Genomic DNA, 19,005 nt, shown 5'->3' on the forward strand with positions numbered 1-19,005 from the left:
GTGTGATTTGTTGCTATCTTAGCTAAAGAAAAAATAAACACATAAACTTAACTAATTTAAACTGTAAGCTTTAGAATTTCATAGCTATGTAGAGAATTATTTTCAAGGCCCAGCCAATTTTGTATCCACAAAAGTTTAGATGACTTGAGGACGAAGTAACCAAAACCACATGAACAGAGGAATGACTCGAAATGATTTGGACTCTAAAGAAAGAATAAATGAATGAACTAAACTAAGCAAATCGAATCTAATTCAATTTCGATGTTTTGAGTGGTTTGGCTAATGAGGGATCTTACTTAAAAACTTAGCTTCAAAAACTTGGTAATGTTTCTTCATCTCAATCACAGCCTTCTCTGCAATTGGATCAATCTCATCTTCATACTTCTCATAAAGCATTGGCACCGTGTGAATTAGTACAAAACCTGTTGGTTTCATTTAGGTCATGACATTATCCCTAAATAGAAAGAAAAAACAAGAGTCTGAGAAGAACCAGTGTGTACTTACAAATGTAGAGCAATGACAAGAAGCTGAACCAGTTTCCGATGACCGATACTAGCCAAAGTCCTATGACTGCCTATGTTTCAGAACAAAAAGAAAGCAATCATCATATCAGAGGCTTCTCTAAAAAAAGACTTGAGAAACTAAACAAGTACCATTACAAAGTTCTTGATGTCTCTTTCTAAAGCAATGCTCCTTAAGGTTGCAAAAGCACAATTAAGCTCAAATGTCATCGCAGAAGCAGCTTGGAGTAATGGCTTCTCAGGTATGTAAATATCCATCATGTTCTCTGGAGATCTATAAATGATAGATTAGCAAACAAGGATTGAGTTTTTACTTAAAACATATTTCAGGGTTATGTGGCGAACAAAAAGAACTTTACTTGTTGAGGGCATTGGACCAGAGGAATGATAGAAGCAGAAAGAGAATGGATCCACGACAAAGAGATGTGAGAAGACGACGACCACCAAATCCAAACAAAAGCCAAATCACAGTCACTGCACTGAGTAATCCTAACGTGACCTTCTTGTCTCTCCATAGCAACACATCAGCAGCTTCAACAAATTAGGTCACATATTCAATCAATCCCCATTAATCTCTATTTCTACAGTTTCACACGCAATCTAATCATCATCCAAACCCTAAGTGCGATATATCATCAGACCGAACCAATCTGTGAGAAATGAAAATGGGAACGAGTGTAGAGAATGTTTCATACGTTTACCTCCGCCGAGAACCATGTGAATTGGTCGTTCTCTTCCAAACATCCGGTAGATCGGAGCATTTATGGGAACGGGGGAATCTGGTTTCTCGCTATCAGAATCCGACGACGTAAGCGAATCCAAGCCATTGATCTCCTCTGGTACGATGTTTCCCATCAACGGCTCCTCCAAAGGCCCGACGATTTCTAGCTTCTCCTCCTCCATTCTCCGATTTCCTCCAATGAGCCGATGTAACGGAATCGATGAACAAAGAGGCAAAGTTGTTTATATACCGCGCGTTCCACGGTCCGAGCCTGTTGGTTCGTTCATCCCGAACCTAGTGGAGATTGCTTTTGTTGTTAACAACAAAATGGAGAACCCTCTTTCTCGCTCAGAGAGTTACATTACTACGTCGTATCATATTGATCACAATGGATTACAAACATAAATGTCAAACATATAACACTTTTGGTGAAATTCTTAGTCTGAATTTATACAAGCAAATTGGAACATATAACTAAAATATAACTCAGTTTATTTTGACATTCTGTTTTGTTTTAAGAATATGATTACAAAGATAATAGTAAAGACAGAGACTATGCAATGATCAATCATCTAAAGGGTCTTGGAGGTTTCTCTAACACAGCAGAGAAGAAAACTTCTTTATCATCTTTATCTTTCTTAGGTACCACAACCCACTTATGTTTCCTATACCTCAACGCTTTAAACGCTTCCATGTAATCACTCACATCTTCTTTCAGACAAAAGAAACCATCGATCCACAACAATCCACCTGGCCTTAAAACCCTGTCCCAATCAAACAGCACGAAATCAAGAAGTATTAGATCAATCCATCCATCGAGAAACCTCGTCGTGTGAATCATATCAAGCGTGCTGTCGAAGAACGGTAACCGTTGGTTCACGGTTAAGTACAACGGGACTAAACCGCGCAGAGCGATCATCTCGTTGAATGGAGCGCCAAGGTTGATTGTTGCTGATACAATCGTGACGTTCTGTTCTCTCATTCTTGCTGCGAAAGTTCCAGTGCCAATGCTGAAATCCAGTCCGATTCTAATCTCTCCCGGTTTAATCTCGAGTACTTCAGCTATCGAGAAATCCGCAGTTTGGTTCGTCTCAGGATCGATTTCGCCTCGGTTAAGCCATCTCGGAGATTCGTGGTGCGTGAGGTTGAAGCAATCAGTGCATTTAAAGAACCCTTTTCGTGCTGTTGTGTTGCTTGCTAGGCAAGCAAAGTTCTTGCACTTATACTGTCCCCATCTCACATTCCGATTATCCGGAAGCTTCCATAAAGACTCGTTGATTGGAAACGGTTTGTGGTATAACTGCGGGCCACGGGAGAAGCACCGTCTTCTAGGCAACGGATCGCATCCATGAACCATAAGCTTCTGAGCTAATCTCCAATCATCATTGCAGATTTCTCCAACATCATAGTCCATATACTCTTCTAGATCTTTCTTCATCGCAAAACAAGCGTGCCCGATCGAGGTGAATGTTCCGTTAGCTCCCATGAAATTCTGCTTCCCGAGCCGGTTAGGTTTGATCTTTATGTACTTCTTTATCTCTTCTCTCATAAAATGCTCACCAGGGTCACCTTTCTGCTGCTTCAACGGATGATCTGCTACGGATCTCTCTTCGAACGAAGGCAATTCCATATGAACCGACTGAACTAGCGAAAGAACATCCGCAAGAAAAGCTACATGCCTAAACATGGATCCTGAAGCTGATGAAACAGAGGATGGAGGAGTAGAAGAATTAGCTTCTAAAGCCTTGAGATCATCCATTTCTTGGTGGATTTTAAAAATGGCGGTTTCGATTGTCTTTCTCATTTGGCTTCCGATGTTGTAGTTGTCGCCGTCAAAGCTTCCATGATAGTTACAGAACCGATCAGAGAAGCGTAGTGGAGTGATGTAGTTGAACTTAGCTAATGTAGCTACTGAGATAAGAAAAGCCAAACCTGCCAACACATAGATGGGTCTATTGACGCCATTGAAAGCTCTGATCTTCGATAATACATTCGTCTTCCCCATCCCTCAAGCTCAGACAAAATCAACAAGAACACAAGCTAACACCATCTTCTTTTGTCTTTTCTTAGAGAAGATCTGAAATGAGAAGCAAAATACTCAAAATCTAGTTGCAGAGATAAAGTTGTGAACTTTAACTTCATCTTGCAGCTAACCTAGGGATTAGTGGAATTAATATAATCCTTGGGAAATTATCTAATAGTATTCAACATACTTAAAGCACAAGCGTAGTAGAATGCACATGGAGATTTCTGAAGTTTATAGGAAATGCCACGATGGTACAAGGCTAAACCCAAGAAAAGTTGCTGAATTCAAGGAGGAAACTAATAAATTTAGCAGCAAGTAATGAGAAAGCTTATAAATCAAAACCTTTTAATAAAGTATTTATCTTAATATATTTCCATATTGATACACATCCCATAATTTATAGTGGAAATATCAGCTGCTGTATATTAGAGAAATTACAGAGGGAAAATGTCAGCTGCTGTACATCATCAATCCACTCACACTCACACAGTACTGTACTAGGAAAGTGAAAACTATAGATCAACTTTAGTGCTCTCTTTCGTCATCGTCCTTGGTTCCAAAGTTCTTGCACCAGATCTGTTAAGTAATTCCTGAAATCAAAGCAGAAATCTTGATCATCAAACAAGAAAGTGGAATCTACAGAGTAGCATGGAAATACACAAAATAATATAAGCGCTGCCATAGGGGACTCAAGGATTAGGCTTTGAAGAATAGAGGCCTCAATCTTTTGCATCGAAACCATTAAGTTCCAGGAGATTCAAAAGATCAGAGTTCAGTCTCAAACTATAGAATCCAATGAATTATTCTCAACGATTTTGTAGAACACACAACATAAAGTAACTTGGAGATGGGAAACAGGGTTTGGCGAGCTCGAGAGACTCAACCGGTGCAAATCTAAACAAGTCAGAGACAAACATCATAAACAAGATTATAACAACAATTATAGGTTTTTTCTTTTTCATAGAAAAGCTTGCCTCACAAGTGTAGATTTCATCTACTGCTAACTCATTTTCAGCCACGCCACTCGATATTGCATCCTCGTCAACAACTGTACTTTTCCCAACCAAAACCTGTCCTTGGGCCTGAGAATAAAAAAGAGTAGACTGCAGTGCAATCTGAAAAGAAGTTTTTGCATCTTACACGTCTTGAGTGGTATCACGCTCTAATTCTACAGCTTTTTCACCCAAAATCATAGTCTCCCAGACTTTATCCTCAACCTCAGAAGCATTGTGACCCGCTGACTCCACTAGAACCTGCTGCAACCTCGCTTCACCCAAAGATAATTCCAAAGTAGCCTCTTGAACAACTTCTCTAGCTATGCATTCTTCATTGGACGCAATGGATTCTTTCTCCTGTAAGGCTATCAATTTATCTATGGCTTTCTGTCGCATGGTATTATCGAATCTTAAAGCTTTCAATGCTCTTATCGCATAATGAAGTTGATCCCAGAGTTCCTCCAAATTAGTTTCTGATGAGAATCAAAAAGGGAAGACTGCAGTGCTCTCTGGAAATCAGCCTCTGCACCCTTCACATCTTGAGTGGCCTCACCCTCCAACTCTACAGCTTTTCACCCCAAATCATAGTCTCAGTGACAATTTTGTACAAACGTATTTTTTTAGTGAATATAATTTTATTAAATTAAAAGCTGAAAACCCACAAAATATGGTAAAATAAAATTCCAACAAAAAATGAATTAATAATAAAATCTATAATATGTATACTAGATAAGTACCGCCTAAATATACAATGTAAGATATATATATTATTATTATCTTTTCTCGACAGTACAGTAATTCAAACATTTTTCTTGATATTTAATTTAATAATTTTTTATTTAAACAAAACTCTAGTCTTTTGCAATCTATTTTATTATTTTATTTTGATTCTACACACTTAATATTATTGATACTATTTAAATTCTAAATATTAACTCACACACATTTTTATATTTAATTTAATATTTAGAAAAGAAAAAAAAAATCTTACACAATCAATTTTATATACATCTTATATAATAAATAAAGGTTTCTCCTATTCAAGAGCTACGAGAAGCTGACACGTGACATCTCTCCTTGTGACATGTGTCCTCTCTCAACTTAAATACACTATTATTTATTTTCAATAGTTTTAATTATATATCATTATTTTTCCCAAATATTTCTTTAAAAGAAATTTTTCCTACAAACTTTTGTGATCATTTAAAATAAAAATTAAATATCTAAAATTTATACTTAAATACAAAAGATTCTAATAGTGGATACAAAAGAAACAAATACAGCTTATTTTATAGTGTCATTTTAATCTAATAAAAAGACTTACTCTTTAATTAAAATTGGGTATTGCTTTTTCTTACCGTTAGTGTATTTTATATTATTCCATTAATGTTTATTTAGTCATAAAATATTTTTATATATTATTAAATTATTTACAAACCCACGCAACGCGTGAGACATTTCCTAGTATTTTTATAAGAATATGCACAAAATAACCATAGATTGTAAAAGAATTAACAAACTAGCCATGCTGTTACAGTACACTCTATTTCTTCACTTGCAATTACTTTTATACCCATTTCGAACTTTATATATATTACACGTTATTTTCCAAAATTACACAAAACACTTAGATGATTCTATGGCGAAAAACTTCCGACGAATCCGAAACAAACTACCACTCATCTCTCTTTCTTCCACCACCACAACCACCACATCTTCCACCATCACAACCACCAGATCTCTTTTTCGATAAATGTAGGCTGCCAAACGTTATTTATATTGATAGATTATTTCTCCCTTAATTTGTAGAAGATTTCTCATTTTATTTTGTTCGATTTTGATTTTTTTTGGAATCTCCGTCGTTATGTTTTCTTTTTAAATTGTATGTTATTTTTTTTAACCACGTTATTTTTTTAAATTACACGTGATAACTGAAAATCTCTTTCTGTCAACATACTACTTTTTCATATAACAGATCATTTATTATCATAACATATTAGAAAAATATCATTTTTTGATAAATATCTTGTTATTCTCATAAACTTGCTTTCGATTTAAGTTGTAAAGACATTTTTGTATTTTTTATATAGTCATATGATTATTTATTCACATAAAAACTGATAATGGTTAGTTTTTTTTTTTTTTAATTCTATAATTAGTTTCTAATATTATCTTATGTATATATGCTATGGTGGTTACCTAGAAATCTCTTAGATCCCACTTGAGACGTGCACTTGCCTAGTCGCGTCAGACTATTGTGTTTAAAGTTATGAAACAAGTTTAACGCAATGAGATAAATACCACAAGTAAATCAGTGAGTACTCGAGCAAGGATGAAACAAGTTCTATGCAATGATGAGACAAAGACCATAACTCCATAAGTAAATCGTACTCGAGTTAAACAAGATGTATCGAGCTTAAGGAATATACAATTAAATTTTTTCTAAGATGTTTAGAAACAATAGGAAGAAAACCCGAAAAAAAGTAACAAAGAACATTTTCTTTTATCCTATTTTTACATATGCTCCGAGAATAATTCCTTAATCCTATAAATCTGTCCTAATAAGAGTATTCTAAGCCGTCGTAATCTAATCATATTCCTCCGGTGGTAGTGGCGGCACTGTTCACAACCCAAGAGAGATCAAAACTCGCCGGAGCCGAGTTCCCGGAAAAGCTATCTCCGGCTGCGAATTCCTCTAACCCATCGAAGAAATCATCGCTAACCACCGTATCCGACAAAGATAACAGATCTTCTTCTCCGTCAAGATCTCCCACCGCTAGATGATCCTCAACAGGCAAAACAAATTCGTCGGCTGAAGTCACCGGAGACGATGAATAAGTAGCAATAGTGGTCGTCGGAGATTTACTCGTCTGTTGATCGGATGGTTTCTGACGTGTGCTTCCGGCGAGAGAATTACGGTGTGTCGGAGCTGGATGATTATGCTCCGCCGTGTAAGTGACGATAAACATCTTCGGGTCGGATCTATTTCGCTCCACTTGTTTACGGGCTAAACAACCTTTTGATGTACTACATCTGTAGTATCCTCTGTTTTCATGAAAATGAGAATTAATTAGAATCCTTTACCAAAAATGTAACGCAGATAATAATTTAACAAACCAAAATCAGACAGAATCACAAAAACAGACAAGTTTCTTTTGTCTTGAAAGAATACACACATTTATAACTCAATAAATGACTTTTTTTTTTCTGGTAATTTTTTTGGTTTTACCTTGGATATGGTGAACCTTTGATGGGTTTCTGTCCGTACTTTCGCCATGCCCAGACATCGGAGTTTAAAGCTTCTGCTGCTACATGGCACACTTTCTTATGCTGTATCTTTCTGTAACAAGCAACCAAATAAAAACAGAGACTTTTTATTTTAGCCTTCTTGATTCAATCAAATTTGATGGGTTCGACAAAAATTGAGACTTTTAACCATTTCTATACAGCAAAATTCGGAATTTTGATTAATTCAACAGAATTTCGTAAACTTGTTGATGGGTTTGACAAAAGGTTTAAACTTTATCGAAAATTGGGTGAAGAAACGAACCTTCTTTTAGATCTAGAGGTATTGGAGCCACTGGGTTTGCTAGTGACGCTACCGGAAGAAGCAGAGAGAGAAAGAGGACGTTTCTGGTTCTGTGGCTTTCTAGGTTCTTCTGGGTAGTTTATACAAGAAAACGAAGAGACGACAGATTCTTGTGTGAACGGTGTGTAGAGATCTCGAATCTCTCCGAAGGAGACGGCATTACTTTGTCGTCCGACGGTGAATATAGGGTTTGTGTGAGATGAAACGCCGGGGGAATATACGGTGGTAGTAGCTGATGAGCTTACGGCTGAGCAGCCTCTGACTACGGCGTGGAGATCCCAATCGTCGGCCATTGAATTTGGTTACTCAGGGGAGACAAAAAGCTTCGAATCTCTGAGGAGAGAAGAGAAAAAAGCAGAGGAGACAAAAGAGAGCGCTGACTTTTGAAGGGTAGAGAGATATGTTTATAAAGAGACTGAAGATGGACGAAAATAAAAAAAGGGTTGAAAAAAATGGAGGAAAGATTTTATTAAATTATTATTTATGATTCAAATACAGTATAATATACAATTTTGTTTTCTTCTCTCTTTTTGTTACATTGTAATTATTCCACATATCAACTTATTGTTTTGAATGGATATTGTGGTTAATCCGGAATAATCCGTCAGCAGTACAGTCTATACTATTTTTTGAGACGGATATGTTGTGGTTAGTGCGAACTAATCCGTCAACGGTCCAATCTATACTATTTTTTAGGACAGAGAACAAACCGCTGCAAACTTAGTTTAAAGTCAATCCGCATCAAATTTATTTGTTTTTTTGGTTCTGCTTCATTACGAACTATAGATTGTGAATGATAAATAAAAAGCGGTTCGGTTTGTAGATGGTTTGTCCGCTTGGATCGCTGTAACCATTCAAAGTTTATCTCGCAAAAATTAGTTTATTAGTTGAAAATATTAATAGACATGAATTTATGAATTACAAAAAAAGACCTGAAAATATTTTGTTGAGTCACACAACTTGTGACTATAAAATATATTTAACTAAAAATAAAATTTGTGTACGGATGGTGTAAACATACTGAATAATTTTTGTATATAAAACAGGAAATGAAGAAGGACATGTGACGATTGCACAAAACTAATACTAGATGTTGTAATTAGCAAACTAATAGGAATCGTCCTCTATAAACCGATGCCATTATTGTGCCAACCTATCGTTACAATTTTACTAAATGTTAGTGTTTATTTGACATATTTTCCTTTTAGTGATAGCAATTGTTTAGACATTACTAAATTAAACATATCTCTGTATCTTGTTTTAAAAGCAAATAAGTATGAACACACTTGGAAAAAGATGAGCACTGTCGGAATCACAATACGTGTATATGCCGATTATATAATACGTATATTAGAATATTTTATATTCTATATATATATAGAGAGAGGAATAGTCTCTTTGGCTTTTTTGGGCAATTCTAGAAAGAGAGAAAAGTATGTGCTTGAAGAAGGTATCTCGATGCTTATCCTGTCTTTGTCGCCTAGTGACTAAAACCACTTATGGTTTCCGGTTTCTTGTATTTGGTTGACTTTGATAAAATGTCAAAGGCTTTGAATAATCTCTTAATTCATCTTTTGTCAACCTCACACTCCTTTGGACATTTCCACGCGTCTCTCACACGCGCTTTTAGGGATCCTTTGATTTGATTTTAAATAGTGGGAAACCATACTTTCGTACTAGTGCCCACTTTTTATCGATGCGCACAAGATGAAGTAAACAATTCTTAAATCTTTTTACACCAACGATTATGGAATTGGAAGTTGTCAAGATTAATTTAGACAAAAAAAATTATAATGTTAAGGGATAAGAATAAAAGTTTAATTTGTTGTGAGCTTTCGACATTACAAAATAGTCAATCTAACAACTGATGTTTATAAAAAAAGAACCATTCATGGATAACACATATGTATTCCATTTTATATTTTTCCAAAAAATGTGCTTAAATGCAATATAAAAAGTATGTAGATAGAAAGATAGTGATTGTCACTTAGCACCATAGTGTTGATCACTCTGCCACATACTCTAAACATGGGATACTATTGTACCATTCATTACCTTTTGAGAATAGCAACAGCAAAGCACATGTAGGTAATGTTATAAAAAATAATAATATGAGTAGTGTGTTTATTTAGTTCTTCCCATTCTACAACTCATTTAAAAAAAAGAAAAACAATAACATAATTTTTGAAATAAACACACAAATTTACTAAACATTTTATTTTCGGAAAAAATATTATTCTTTCCGTTTCACAATATAAATTATTTTAACTAAAAACACGCAGATTTAAGAATATTTATTTTGAAAAAATTTAACTAATTATTATGTAATAATCATAAATATAAAAATAATATATAATTTGTATAGAAATTTAAAAACAATTTGTATTGTAAAAAAAAAATTGGTTCAAAATAATTTATATGGTGAACAATAAGAAAGAAGAAAAGGAAAAAGAATTTTACGAGTGAAGCAGAGTGTGACACACGTGCCAAACGAGGGGAGCGCGTGATCTCCGCGAGTAAAAAAGGTTGACAAATTTTCATAAAATCAACGGTTCACACGGCGAGTAAGATAAGATGACGTGGAGTTTGCTACAGCTGTCGAGAAAAATGCTTTTATGCCGTTGTTACCATTATCTCTCGCCTCGTGATGTTGATTCCTCTTTGTGTTAGTCAATCGTACGGCTTATAACGAATCACAATCTTTGTAGTCATTCATCGGACGGTCAAAGCTATTATAAATGCTTCAACTTTGATCCAACGGTCAAGATTCTCCTGACCCAGTCAGGGGTGCATGAGCCACGTGAAACCTTCGAGGACGAGTTTTTTTAGCAAAAAAAATATTTAGCTCCAAGTGGCCTGCACGAGGCATTGTATCACAAAAACGCGTGGACCCAAACCCAAGCATTCTTTTATTATTATAAAGATACATACAATATTACTAAAAACGAGTTAAGTCAACATTAATTTAAACATTGTGTTTGACTAACCGATTTTTTTTTAATTTTATATCTAATCAAGTTAATGATTACTTTTATTTATATTTTGTTGGTAAATCACTTTGATTGTTCGACAACTCACACAACTGATGCATTTTTTCTGTTAAGTTGGTAAACCCCAATTAGTAGGAGGAATTAATAAATGAGTACTCCTCCACTAATCAATAGCTGATTTGGGCTTTTTGGGCCGTTAGTGAAAAAAACGTTGGGCCAATACAAGCCACTGTGGTTGAAAATGTTATTCTCACGTGACTTTTTACAAGTGCTTTCCTTTATATCTGGATTGGGCTTTAATGGGCCGTTAGGTAAAAACGTTGGGCCTAATACAAGCCACTAAGGTTGTATATGTTTTTATCTCACGTGACTTACACGTGCTTTCCTTCCCCAAATTTTCGCGCTTACCATTGAAATTTCAACTTTTCTCCCCTTGTTGGGGAATAACGCTAAGACGAAAGATACAATAGACACACTGGTCAAGTCCTGGTTATCTGAAATAGGTTCGCCACTGCTTCCCTGATCTCATTTTTGGTTATCCCGAATAGGCTTGCCACACAGCTTAGTTCCACTCAGTTCACATAGCTTCACATAGTTTTGGTTATCTAGAATATGTAGGTACATAGCAACTAGTTGTCACTGCTTCCCTGGTCCCATTTTGGTCATTGACTTGTGAACTTGGTTCATTATTTCACATTTGTCATGTCTGAAGCAATGTAATCCGATTAAACAAAATTAATTTGACCTTCAAGTGACCTATGAAGATGGTGATTCACCTTAGTTCATCTTGTTATTCCTGCAGAGTAGAGTACTTTGTTCGGTTTCTAGTCTCTTACAACAACTTGTTAAACTACGCAATTTCGTAAGCAATGGTGAAGAAGTTGAGGAAGAGAGGATTGAACATTGCGTTTCTTTTCTTTTAGGTCTTTGAATTTTCTTTTATGAAGTCTCTAATACAAAACAATCTTTCTTACTCTGACAGGAGTTATAAGGAATTGCTAGCCAAGTGCAATCAGCTGGGTAGAGGCGAAGCACAATCTTCTGAGAAACTTGAAAAAGCTTTGGAAAAGATAGAAAAACTAAAGGTGTGTGTTTTGGTGTTTCTCTCGATCTTCTTTGTGTCTTCTATATCTGGCTCTTATTATGTTTATTCTATGACCAGAAACGAATGAGGGAACTTGAGTTGATAACTGAAGAGAACAGAGCTATACGGGACATAAACGTTTCAAAGAAATGCAGTTACACAGAAGTTTCCCTTAAAAGACCCGACATCGTCAATGTCACCTTACAGCAATGGTACTTTTGTTGTACATCATGAATTCAAGTTCTCTATAAAAACATTTGGTTAGGGGTGTGTGTGTAGGAGTCATCTCTAATTATTTTTGAAAGGTTATCGTCTCTAATTATAAGTAAACTTCAAAACTAAGTGATGAGTTTTTGCCTCTTTCCAAAGTTATTTCCCAATGTATTGGTTGAATAGAACAGAAAGTATTCTACTGAAACATGTTTTGAAACGCCATTCCAAGACATCAATAACATAAATTACCACTTAACATAAACGAAGGGGTCTTATACCCAATCAAAGCATCCAACAATAGAAGCAAACAGAATAATTATCTGATAGAACAAAAGTCTTAAGAAGCCAAACCACCGATAAGAAACTAAAGCCGCAAAATGCAAAAAGCAAACTAAAAAAGGATAAGAAAAACAAGCCAACAACAAACCACCAGCTAGCCCTTTCATCTACTTACAGGAATAAGATGCGTTGTCTTGCTTAGACAGCACATTCGTCACGGCAGCAACAAATTCACTTCTCATCATAGAGAGCTCCTCTTCCTTAGCCTGAATCTTCTTCAAGTTTTTTTCCATCTTTCTCTTTTGTTTTCCGTCTTTGATCTTATCCAATTTTGCACTCCATTTTGTGTCATCAACACCCAAAGAATTCGGATTCTCAACCTTCAAGTAAGAGACCAACTCTTGACCAGAAGATAAAGTGCTTATGACAAACCGATGTTTCTGTGGCTCTTGATCATCTTCATCAACCTTGACACTTCCTCCAAGCTGTACTTGTCGCATATTCTTTGATTTCGAATACAATACACCGTTACTTCCCCAAATCTTTCTCGACAAGTCAAAACAATTTTGGTCGGAAGCTTTCGAAAACACCATCACTTCTTCATTCTTTCCTTTTTTAAGACCCTTCGAAACTCTGCCATTGAATTTTTTCTTCAAGTTTCCAATTTTGGTTACCAGTTGAGGTTTGGTAACATCAAAACTGATGGAGTTCTTGATAGACTCATAAAAATCATCGATATGATCACTAGGGTTTTCTTTCTTAGTAGCGAAATCAAGGAAGCCTTGGAGCAAAATAGCTTCGTCTTCTTCGGTGAATAACCTAACAAACAGATTCTTCTTTAGCGTTTCATCCTTCTTCTTCACATCCTCCTCACCCATTGAGTTCTTCGATTTCTTCTTACTCATTTCGTCTGTTTTCTCAAACGATCTCTTGGCAGCAGTAGAGCTTTCCGGTTTGGTAGTAGTCTTGGAACCAGAAGGCTTGCTCACAACCACCGGCTTCTTGGAAGACTCTTTGACGGGTGAATCGGCGGAAGAGTCAGACTCTTCACCTGAAGTAGCAGACTCGCCAGAAGAAGCAGACTCTTCTTCTTCAGATGAAGACACTACTGGATTCTCGATTTTTTTCAACTGCTTTGGTGCCATTGTCAATCTAAAGACTATATCGATTTGGTTTTGAGGTTTTAAAAAGTTTGTTTGTGAAATGAGAGTGGCGATTAACTAAGTGCGAGTATTTATAACTGGTTTAATAGTTGTTTTCTCTTGAGGAAGGTCAAGAGATACTTAATCATAGCCGTTTAAAAATATTACATTTTCCAAGTTATAAATGCTGCAGACATCAACTCTGTTTTCCAATACTCAATTTTACTTTTTCTTGAGAAAGCAACTATTACGGCTCATTGTACAAGTGACGAGGAAACTAATTATTGCTTGAACAAAAACAAATAATGTTTGGTCTTCCGGGAAGCTTTCCTCAGAGTATGGAACCGTCTTGAAGTACTAGCTTTCTTAAAAGGTTGAAGTCATGTTGTCCCGGTTTGTCGCTGTTTAACAAGTTTCAATGTCTAGAGTTTATTAACTTGCAGCTCAATTTACTATGATACTTTGGTTGTAAAATGTTAGTGAACCTTATGATTACTTGACATAAATGGCACATCCTCCAACTGCTCGAGCTGCTGCGTGCAAACTCTGCAGTGAGAAACAAATAGATTCATTCACAAGTTCAGAAATTTTGTTGATGTTGAATCAATTTAACGTATATGAAACATGTCCCAGTCCGGCTGCATAAACTCTCCAAGGAAAAGTGTGTTATATGCAACAGAAGCAATGTGGATCGTGTGTGAAGCCGGATCTCTATGCCAGAACAGCTGTCTTTTTTGCGCTAAGTATCATTACAAGAAGAGATCAGAAGGGATTACAATGATTCTTGATTAACAGTGAGAACAATATTGTAGGTCTCGATGCTTACCTGTAGAGACCATCTGTGTTATGACTCATGCAAGCGATAATACCATTGGCAGGGAAGTTTCTTGAAATAGAAGCTTCCAAAGCCTGGTGATACTTCTTTGCAAGTTTGACGCCTCCACCAAGTCCATTCTTAGTTATACTTTCTAGGCATCCACAATTCTCATTGGACATAATTCCTGGTTAAGAAACTGGATACGCCACCTTTGATTCGTAGTGCTCCATACCAGAAACACTTGGTTTGACTCCTCCCCAATATCCGGTTATCGCATGCCAAACATAAACATATTTGAGTGAATTGTTACTCTTAATATCTGTGATAACATGTCCAAGACTCAATGCAGGGTCATCCACCCGGTGGCCTTCTTTGCCGTCCTTTTGAAACTTGTGTTTCTCCTTTATGTGAGTTAACCGGTTTGCGAAACTGAAGGAATTCACAAAAAGATAAAAGAGTGGTTTATTAGCTTAAAGAAAGAGCTTATATCTGAACAGAGAGCTTCATTACTTACTTGGCAGCACTATCAGCGTTGAATTCTACACTGGTCTCATCCATGCCAACAGATTGCCATCCATCATCAATTATGACAAACTTTGGAGTAACCACACCAGCTTTGAGGCTACAGAGAATTATTGCAGGTTTGGTTAAGTCACAATCTAAACGTTAAAGCCATCTTTAAAAATAAAGACTCAGGAGTACCTCTCAAGACCTTTCTATAGAATGCATCCCAAGTGCACCAACCAAACCAGTTCAACATATCTGGCATCTGAACACAACCAAAACAGGGGAAATTTTCAAAGTTAGTTTTTGGTATGTATATAAATCAAAGTATCACATAAAACGTCTCAGTGTTTCCTTACTTTCTTTCTCTCTCGGTGTGAAAATGTTGTTCAAAAGCCCTGCATAATCATTGAAAGGCAAAGATTCTTAGCACTAAAAAAATTTTGGACATAAAGAAGTCTTAAGTTGAGATTTGAGAAACGTTATATATACTCAGAGCCAGCAGCCACAAAAACCAAATGACTCCTCTCGAATTGGTCAACGGTTGGATCACCTTGACCATACACAAACCATATAAATCTCAGAGAGAATCTAACAAAAAGTTTCAACTCAAATCTAGCTAGCTGTGTCAATTTACCACTTTCAAGACAAATCTCTAGCTCATTAGCCTCGTTCCCTTGAAAAACAGCTCTAAAATCTCCTTCAAGTATAGGCAAGAATACAACGTAGGAAGACGATTCATCTCCTCCTCCTAAACCAGAACCTTTGTTTGCTTCTACGATTAGAAACTGAGTCTCACAAGGAATCTCTTTCCCATTAGTCCCCATTCTCTGAGTCACCCACACATAATTTAAACTGGAAGACACACATAAACCTTAGGTCTCTGCCAAGGAAAAATAACATTTACACCTTAAGCCTCAAGTAATTCAACAGATTATGTGACATTTAACTACAGATGTGTAGGAAAGGGATTTTGAACAGTAGTGGAGTTTCCTTAGGGAGAAGCTGGGGTAACTAAGACATTCTCCCGAACGCCGTGAAGAACACGGTGACCTAGCACCACCAAATCTGAGTCGGTGACGCTGCGGAAGAAAAAATAGTGAGAAACCTCGAGACTCACGAACGCTACTCTCGAGAGTGAGTTAATTAGTGCATGCGAAAAGATGTACTAGTATTACTAAAAACGAGTTAAGTCAACATTAATTTAAACATTGTGTTTGACCACTGATCAATAGCTGATTTGGGCTTTAATGGACCTATAGGGTAAAAACGTTGGGCCTAATACAAGCCACTGGTTGTTTATGTTTTTATCTCACGTGACTTACACGTGCTATCCTTCCCCAGATTTTCGCGCTTACCATTGAAATTTCAACTTTTTATCCGCGCCATGTGTTTGCTCTCTGATATTTGCCTTTTGATTTTCTCGAGAAGAAAATGGTGACTGTGTCGGAAACTGACTAGTCGGTGATTGCCGGAGAGATAGCTATGGCCGAAGAAAACGCGGCGGGGAATGCAATTTGTTCAATCTGCTACGAAGATCTTAAACCGGTGGTTGAGAATCTGCAATCAATCTCCGCTTGTGGCCATGTCTTTCACGAACTTTGGTTAGTACGGCAAAATCAATTCTCTAATGAAGTTTATTATCTCCGAAATTTTATAGATTTATGTGTTTAATCGATTTCTTTCGGAAACCCTAGTTTGCAGCAATGGTTTGAGTATTGCCCGAGTACGAACAAGCGAAATTGTCCGATTTGTAAGCAGAAGTGCTCTCTAAAGGATCCTTGTCGACTTTACTTTCAGTCTTCTGGGAATCAAACCGATTCGATTGCCTCGGATAAGGTTGTTGGAATCGAAGAAGATCCGGTTTTGTTGAGAGGAGAAGTGAAGCGGCTTGAAGGGAAGGTACAGAATCTTACTTCGGCTCTGGAGGCGAAGAAAAAGGAGAATGTTGAAGTCTCTGATAAGGTTAATTTTGTTCATTTCGTTTGATTAGAATGGTTTATAAGATAAGATAAGGTTATGTGATTTTTTTTTTTTTTGTTTTTGTTTGTGTGTGTCTCAGTTGCATCAATGCAATGAGCAATTGAAGGAGGATAAAGTGAAAAGGTGGGAGGCTCTTCAAGAAATATCAACGACTCAGCATTTGCTTAAGTTAAAATCTGAGGTTTGTTTAAACTATACAACATCCTTAGATTTTAGATCCTTTTTGCTTCACAGGCAGAATTTTGTGTTGAGTTTCTTAGTGTGTTTGTTTGTTACAGGAATGTATCCAGCTTAACTCACAGTGTGTTAAGCTACAGGAGAGAACTGTGGCTCTTGCCAAGGAGCTCGCATCGCTTAAATTGTAAGATAACATCTTTCATATTGCTCTTTTAGTGTCTTCAGGTTCTAATTTAATCATTCACTCGTATGGTTAAACCTTTTCTGAGTCTAATATCTTGTTTTGCATCCAGGGTTTCTGATTTAAGCTTGGAGGAAGATGATGTACTGAAGTTGGCCTTGTTGGGGAATAACGCGAAGACGAAAGATACAATAGACACACTAGTCAAGTCCTTGGTTATTCGGAATAGGTTTGTCACATAGATTAGTTCCACTCAGTTCACATGGCTTCACTTAGTTTTGGTTATTTGATATAGGTAGGTGCTTAGCACTTAGTTGTCACTCCTTCCCTGCTCTCATTTTGGTCATTGACTTAGTGAACTTGGTTCATTATTTCCCATTTGTCATGTCTACAGCAGTGTAATCCGATTAAAAAAGATTAATTTGACCTTCAGTGACTTATGAAATGGTGATTTACCTTAGTTCATTCGTAACAACAACTTGTTAAACTGAAATTACGAAATTTCATAAGTAGGTATGGTCAAGAATTTGAGGAAAGGAGGATTGAACATTGCGTTTCTTTTCTCTTAGGTCTTTGAATTTTCTTTTATGAAGTCTCTAATAAAAAACAATCTTTCTTACTCTGACAGGAGTTATAAGGAATTGCTAGCCAAGTGCAATCAGCTGGGAAGAGGCGAAGCACGATCTTCTGAGAAACTTGAAAAAGCTTTGGAAAAGATAGAAAAACTAAAGGTGTGTGTTTTGGTGTTTATCTCGATCTTCTTTGTGTCTTCTATATCTGGCTCTTATTATGTTTATTCTATGACCAGAAACGAATGAGGGAACTTGAGTTGATAACTGAAGAGAGAGAGAACAGAGCTCTACGGGACATAAACGTTTCAAAGAAATGCAGTTACACAGAAGTTTCCGAGCCTGCAATCGAGAGCATGTCTTCTTTCAGAATGCTTTCATCAGACAACAAAGTGGAGAAAATCTCCACACCACCTGGTAAATTAGAAGAAAAGGATGGCTTTACCATTCAAGGATCATGCTTAAGGGGAAGAGAAGACTCCTTCGTTAGCAGAACAGACTCGGTTATAGATGTAGATGATGATTATGTTCCTGAAACCAACACTTCTGGCATTAGAGATTGGAATACTAATATTGAAGAGAAAGGTGATAATTCCATGGTGAAGGATATAAAGTTCAACATCAGAAAAGACCCGACATCATCAGTGTCACCTTACAGCAATGGTACTTTTGTTGTACATCATGAATTCAAGTTCTTGAGTGTAGTAGTAGATTGAAGATTGTCCAATGCAGGTAGTGGAAACATTTGGCAGTCAAGTGGAACAAATAGAAACCTTGGTAGATGGAGCAAACATGGAGAGAGAAACGAAGCAACTCCATCACTAGGAGGTTCTGTTCCAAGAAAAGATGATCTCATCTCTATTGGACCTGATGGTAAAGGTGGTAGAATCAAAGTGCTGAGATCTAAACCCCAAATTTCTGTGAGTTTTACATTCTTCTTCAGTTTCTCCTCTCATTAATTTCCACTACCTTGCCTAATGTGTTGATATCTGTGCATAGAAAACCAATGCAAGCTCAGGAAGTGGTAAGAGATTCAAGCTTGGAACTAAAACAAGTGGCTCGTCCTCTCAAGGTTGTCTTCAGATAGAACACTATTTCGGAAAAACTAATCGCTAAATTTTCGACAATGTAACTTTTTGTTGGGGCTAGTAAACACTTGTAGTTAAAGAATGAAGATTAATACTACTATTTAAATAGTGGATTAGTGATAAACA

At 36.5% G+C, this 19,005-nt stretch overlaps 6 protein-coding genes and 1 pseudogene across 8 annotated transcripts; 2 read left to right on the forward strand and 5 right to left on the reverse strand.

Annotated features, from left to right (window-relative positions):
* Positions 1-36: 36 nt before the first annotated feature.
* AT4G01230 (Reticulon family protein) lies at positions 37-1,532 on the reverse strand. 2 transcript variants are annotated; one of them, NM_001340306.1, is made up of 5 exons: positions 1,217-1,532; positions 881-1,052; positions 654-795; positions 505-574; positions 37-422 (listed from the first exon to the last, which is right to left on the reverse strand). In NM_001340306.1, the coding sequence occupies exons 1-5, from the start codon at positions 1,422-1,424 to the stop codon at positions 280-282; spliced, it is 735 nt and encodes a 244-aa protein (NP_001328823.1). In that variant the 5' UTR covers positions 1,425-1,532; the 3' UTR covers positions 37-279. The 2 variants fall into 2 exon arrangements, with proteins under 2 accessions (NP_001328823.1, NP_192032.1); NM_116353.2 differs by having other exon boundaries at positions 89-422; positions 1,223-1,443.
* A 278-nt stretch (positions 1,533-1,810) lies between these two features.
* On the reverse strand, positions 1,811-5,988 carry AT4G01240 (S-adenosyl-L-methionine-dependent methyltransferases superfamily protein; the record flags this gene model as incomplete). The annotated part of the gene is made up of 4 exons (NM_116354.1): positions 1,811-3,174; positions 4,110-4,350; positions 4,411-4,736; positions 5,940-5,988. The coding sequence occupies 4 exons, from the start codon at positions 5,986-5,988 to the stop codon at positions 1,811-1,813; spliced, it is 1,980 nt and encodes a 659-aa protein (NP_192033.1).
* Positions 5,989-6,545: 557 nt separating this feature from the next.
* On the reverse strand, positions 6,546-8,265 carry WRKY22 (WRKY family transcription factor). The gene is made up of 3 exons (NM_116355.3): positions 7,814-8,265; positions 7,493-7,603; positions 6,546-7,308 (listed from the first exon to the last, which is right to left on the reverse strand). The coding sequence occupies exons 1-3, from the start codon at positions 8,143-8,145 to the stop codon at positions 6,855-6,857; spliced, it is 897 nt and encodes a 298-aa protein (NP_192034.1). The 5' UTR covers positions 8,146-8,265; the 3' UTR covers positions 6,546-6,854.
* Positions 8,266-11,606: 3,341 nt separating this feature from the next.
* Positions 11,607-12,160, forward strand: AT4G01245 (uncharacterized protein; the record flags this gene model as incomplete). The annotated part of the gene is made up of 3 exons (NM_148185.1): positions 11,607-11,704; positions 11,825-11,927; positions 12,005-12,160. The coding sequence occupies 3 exons, from the start codon at positions 11,607-11,609 to the stop codon at positions 12,158-12,160; spliced, it is 357 nt and encodes a 118-aa protein (NP_680551.1).
* A 425-nt stretch (positions 12,161-12,585) lies between these two features.
* Positions 12,586-13,563, reverse strand: AT4G01260 (DNA-binding storekeeper protein-related transcriptional regulator; the record flags this gene model as incomplete). Its single annotated transcript, NM_116356.1, has 1 exon — positions 12,586-13,563. The coding sequence occupies one exon, from the start codon at positions 13,561-13,563 to the stop codon at positions 12,586-12,588; it is 978 nt and encodes a 325-aa protein (NP_192035.1).
* Positions 13,564-13,837: 274 nt separating this feature from the next.
* On the reverse strand, positions 13,838-15,790 carry RS3 (annotated as a pseudogene). Its single transcript has 9 exons — positions 15,519-15,790; positions 15,374-15,434; positions 15,241-15,313; positions 15,080-15,146; positions 14,892-14,999; positions 14,387-14,806; positions 14,185-14,285; positions 14,057-14,104; positions 13,838-13,961 (listed from the first exon to the last, which is right to left on the reverse strand).
* Positions 15,791-16,262: 472 nt separating this feature from the next.
* AT4G01270 (RING/U-box superfamily protein) lies at positions 16,263-19,000 on the forward strand. Its single transcript, NM_116357.3, has 9 exons — positions 16,263-16,485; positions 16,579-16,846; positions 16,944-17,045; positions 17,143-17,225; positions 17,335-17,451; positions 17,851-17,953; positions 18,031-18,454; positions 18,524-18,711; positions 18,791-19,000. The coding sequence occupies exons 1-9, from the start codon at positions 16,367-16,369 to the stop codon at positions 18,905-18,907; spliced, it is 1,521 nt and encodes a 506-aa protein (NP_192036.1). The 5' UTR covers positions 16,263-16,366; the 3' UTR covers positions 18,908-19,000.
* The last annotated feature ends 5 nt before the right edge of the window (positions 19,001-19,005 follow it).

Source organism: Arabidopsis thaliana, chromosome 4 (genome assembly GCF_000001735.4).
Source record: "Arabidopsis thaliana chromosome 4, partial sequence".
Lineage (NCBI taxonomy): Eukaryota > Viridiplantae > Streptophyta > Magnoliopsida > Brassicales > Brassicaceae > Arabidopsis > Arabidopsis thaliana.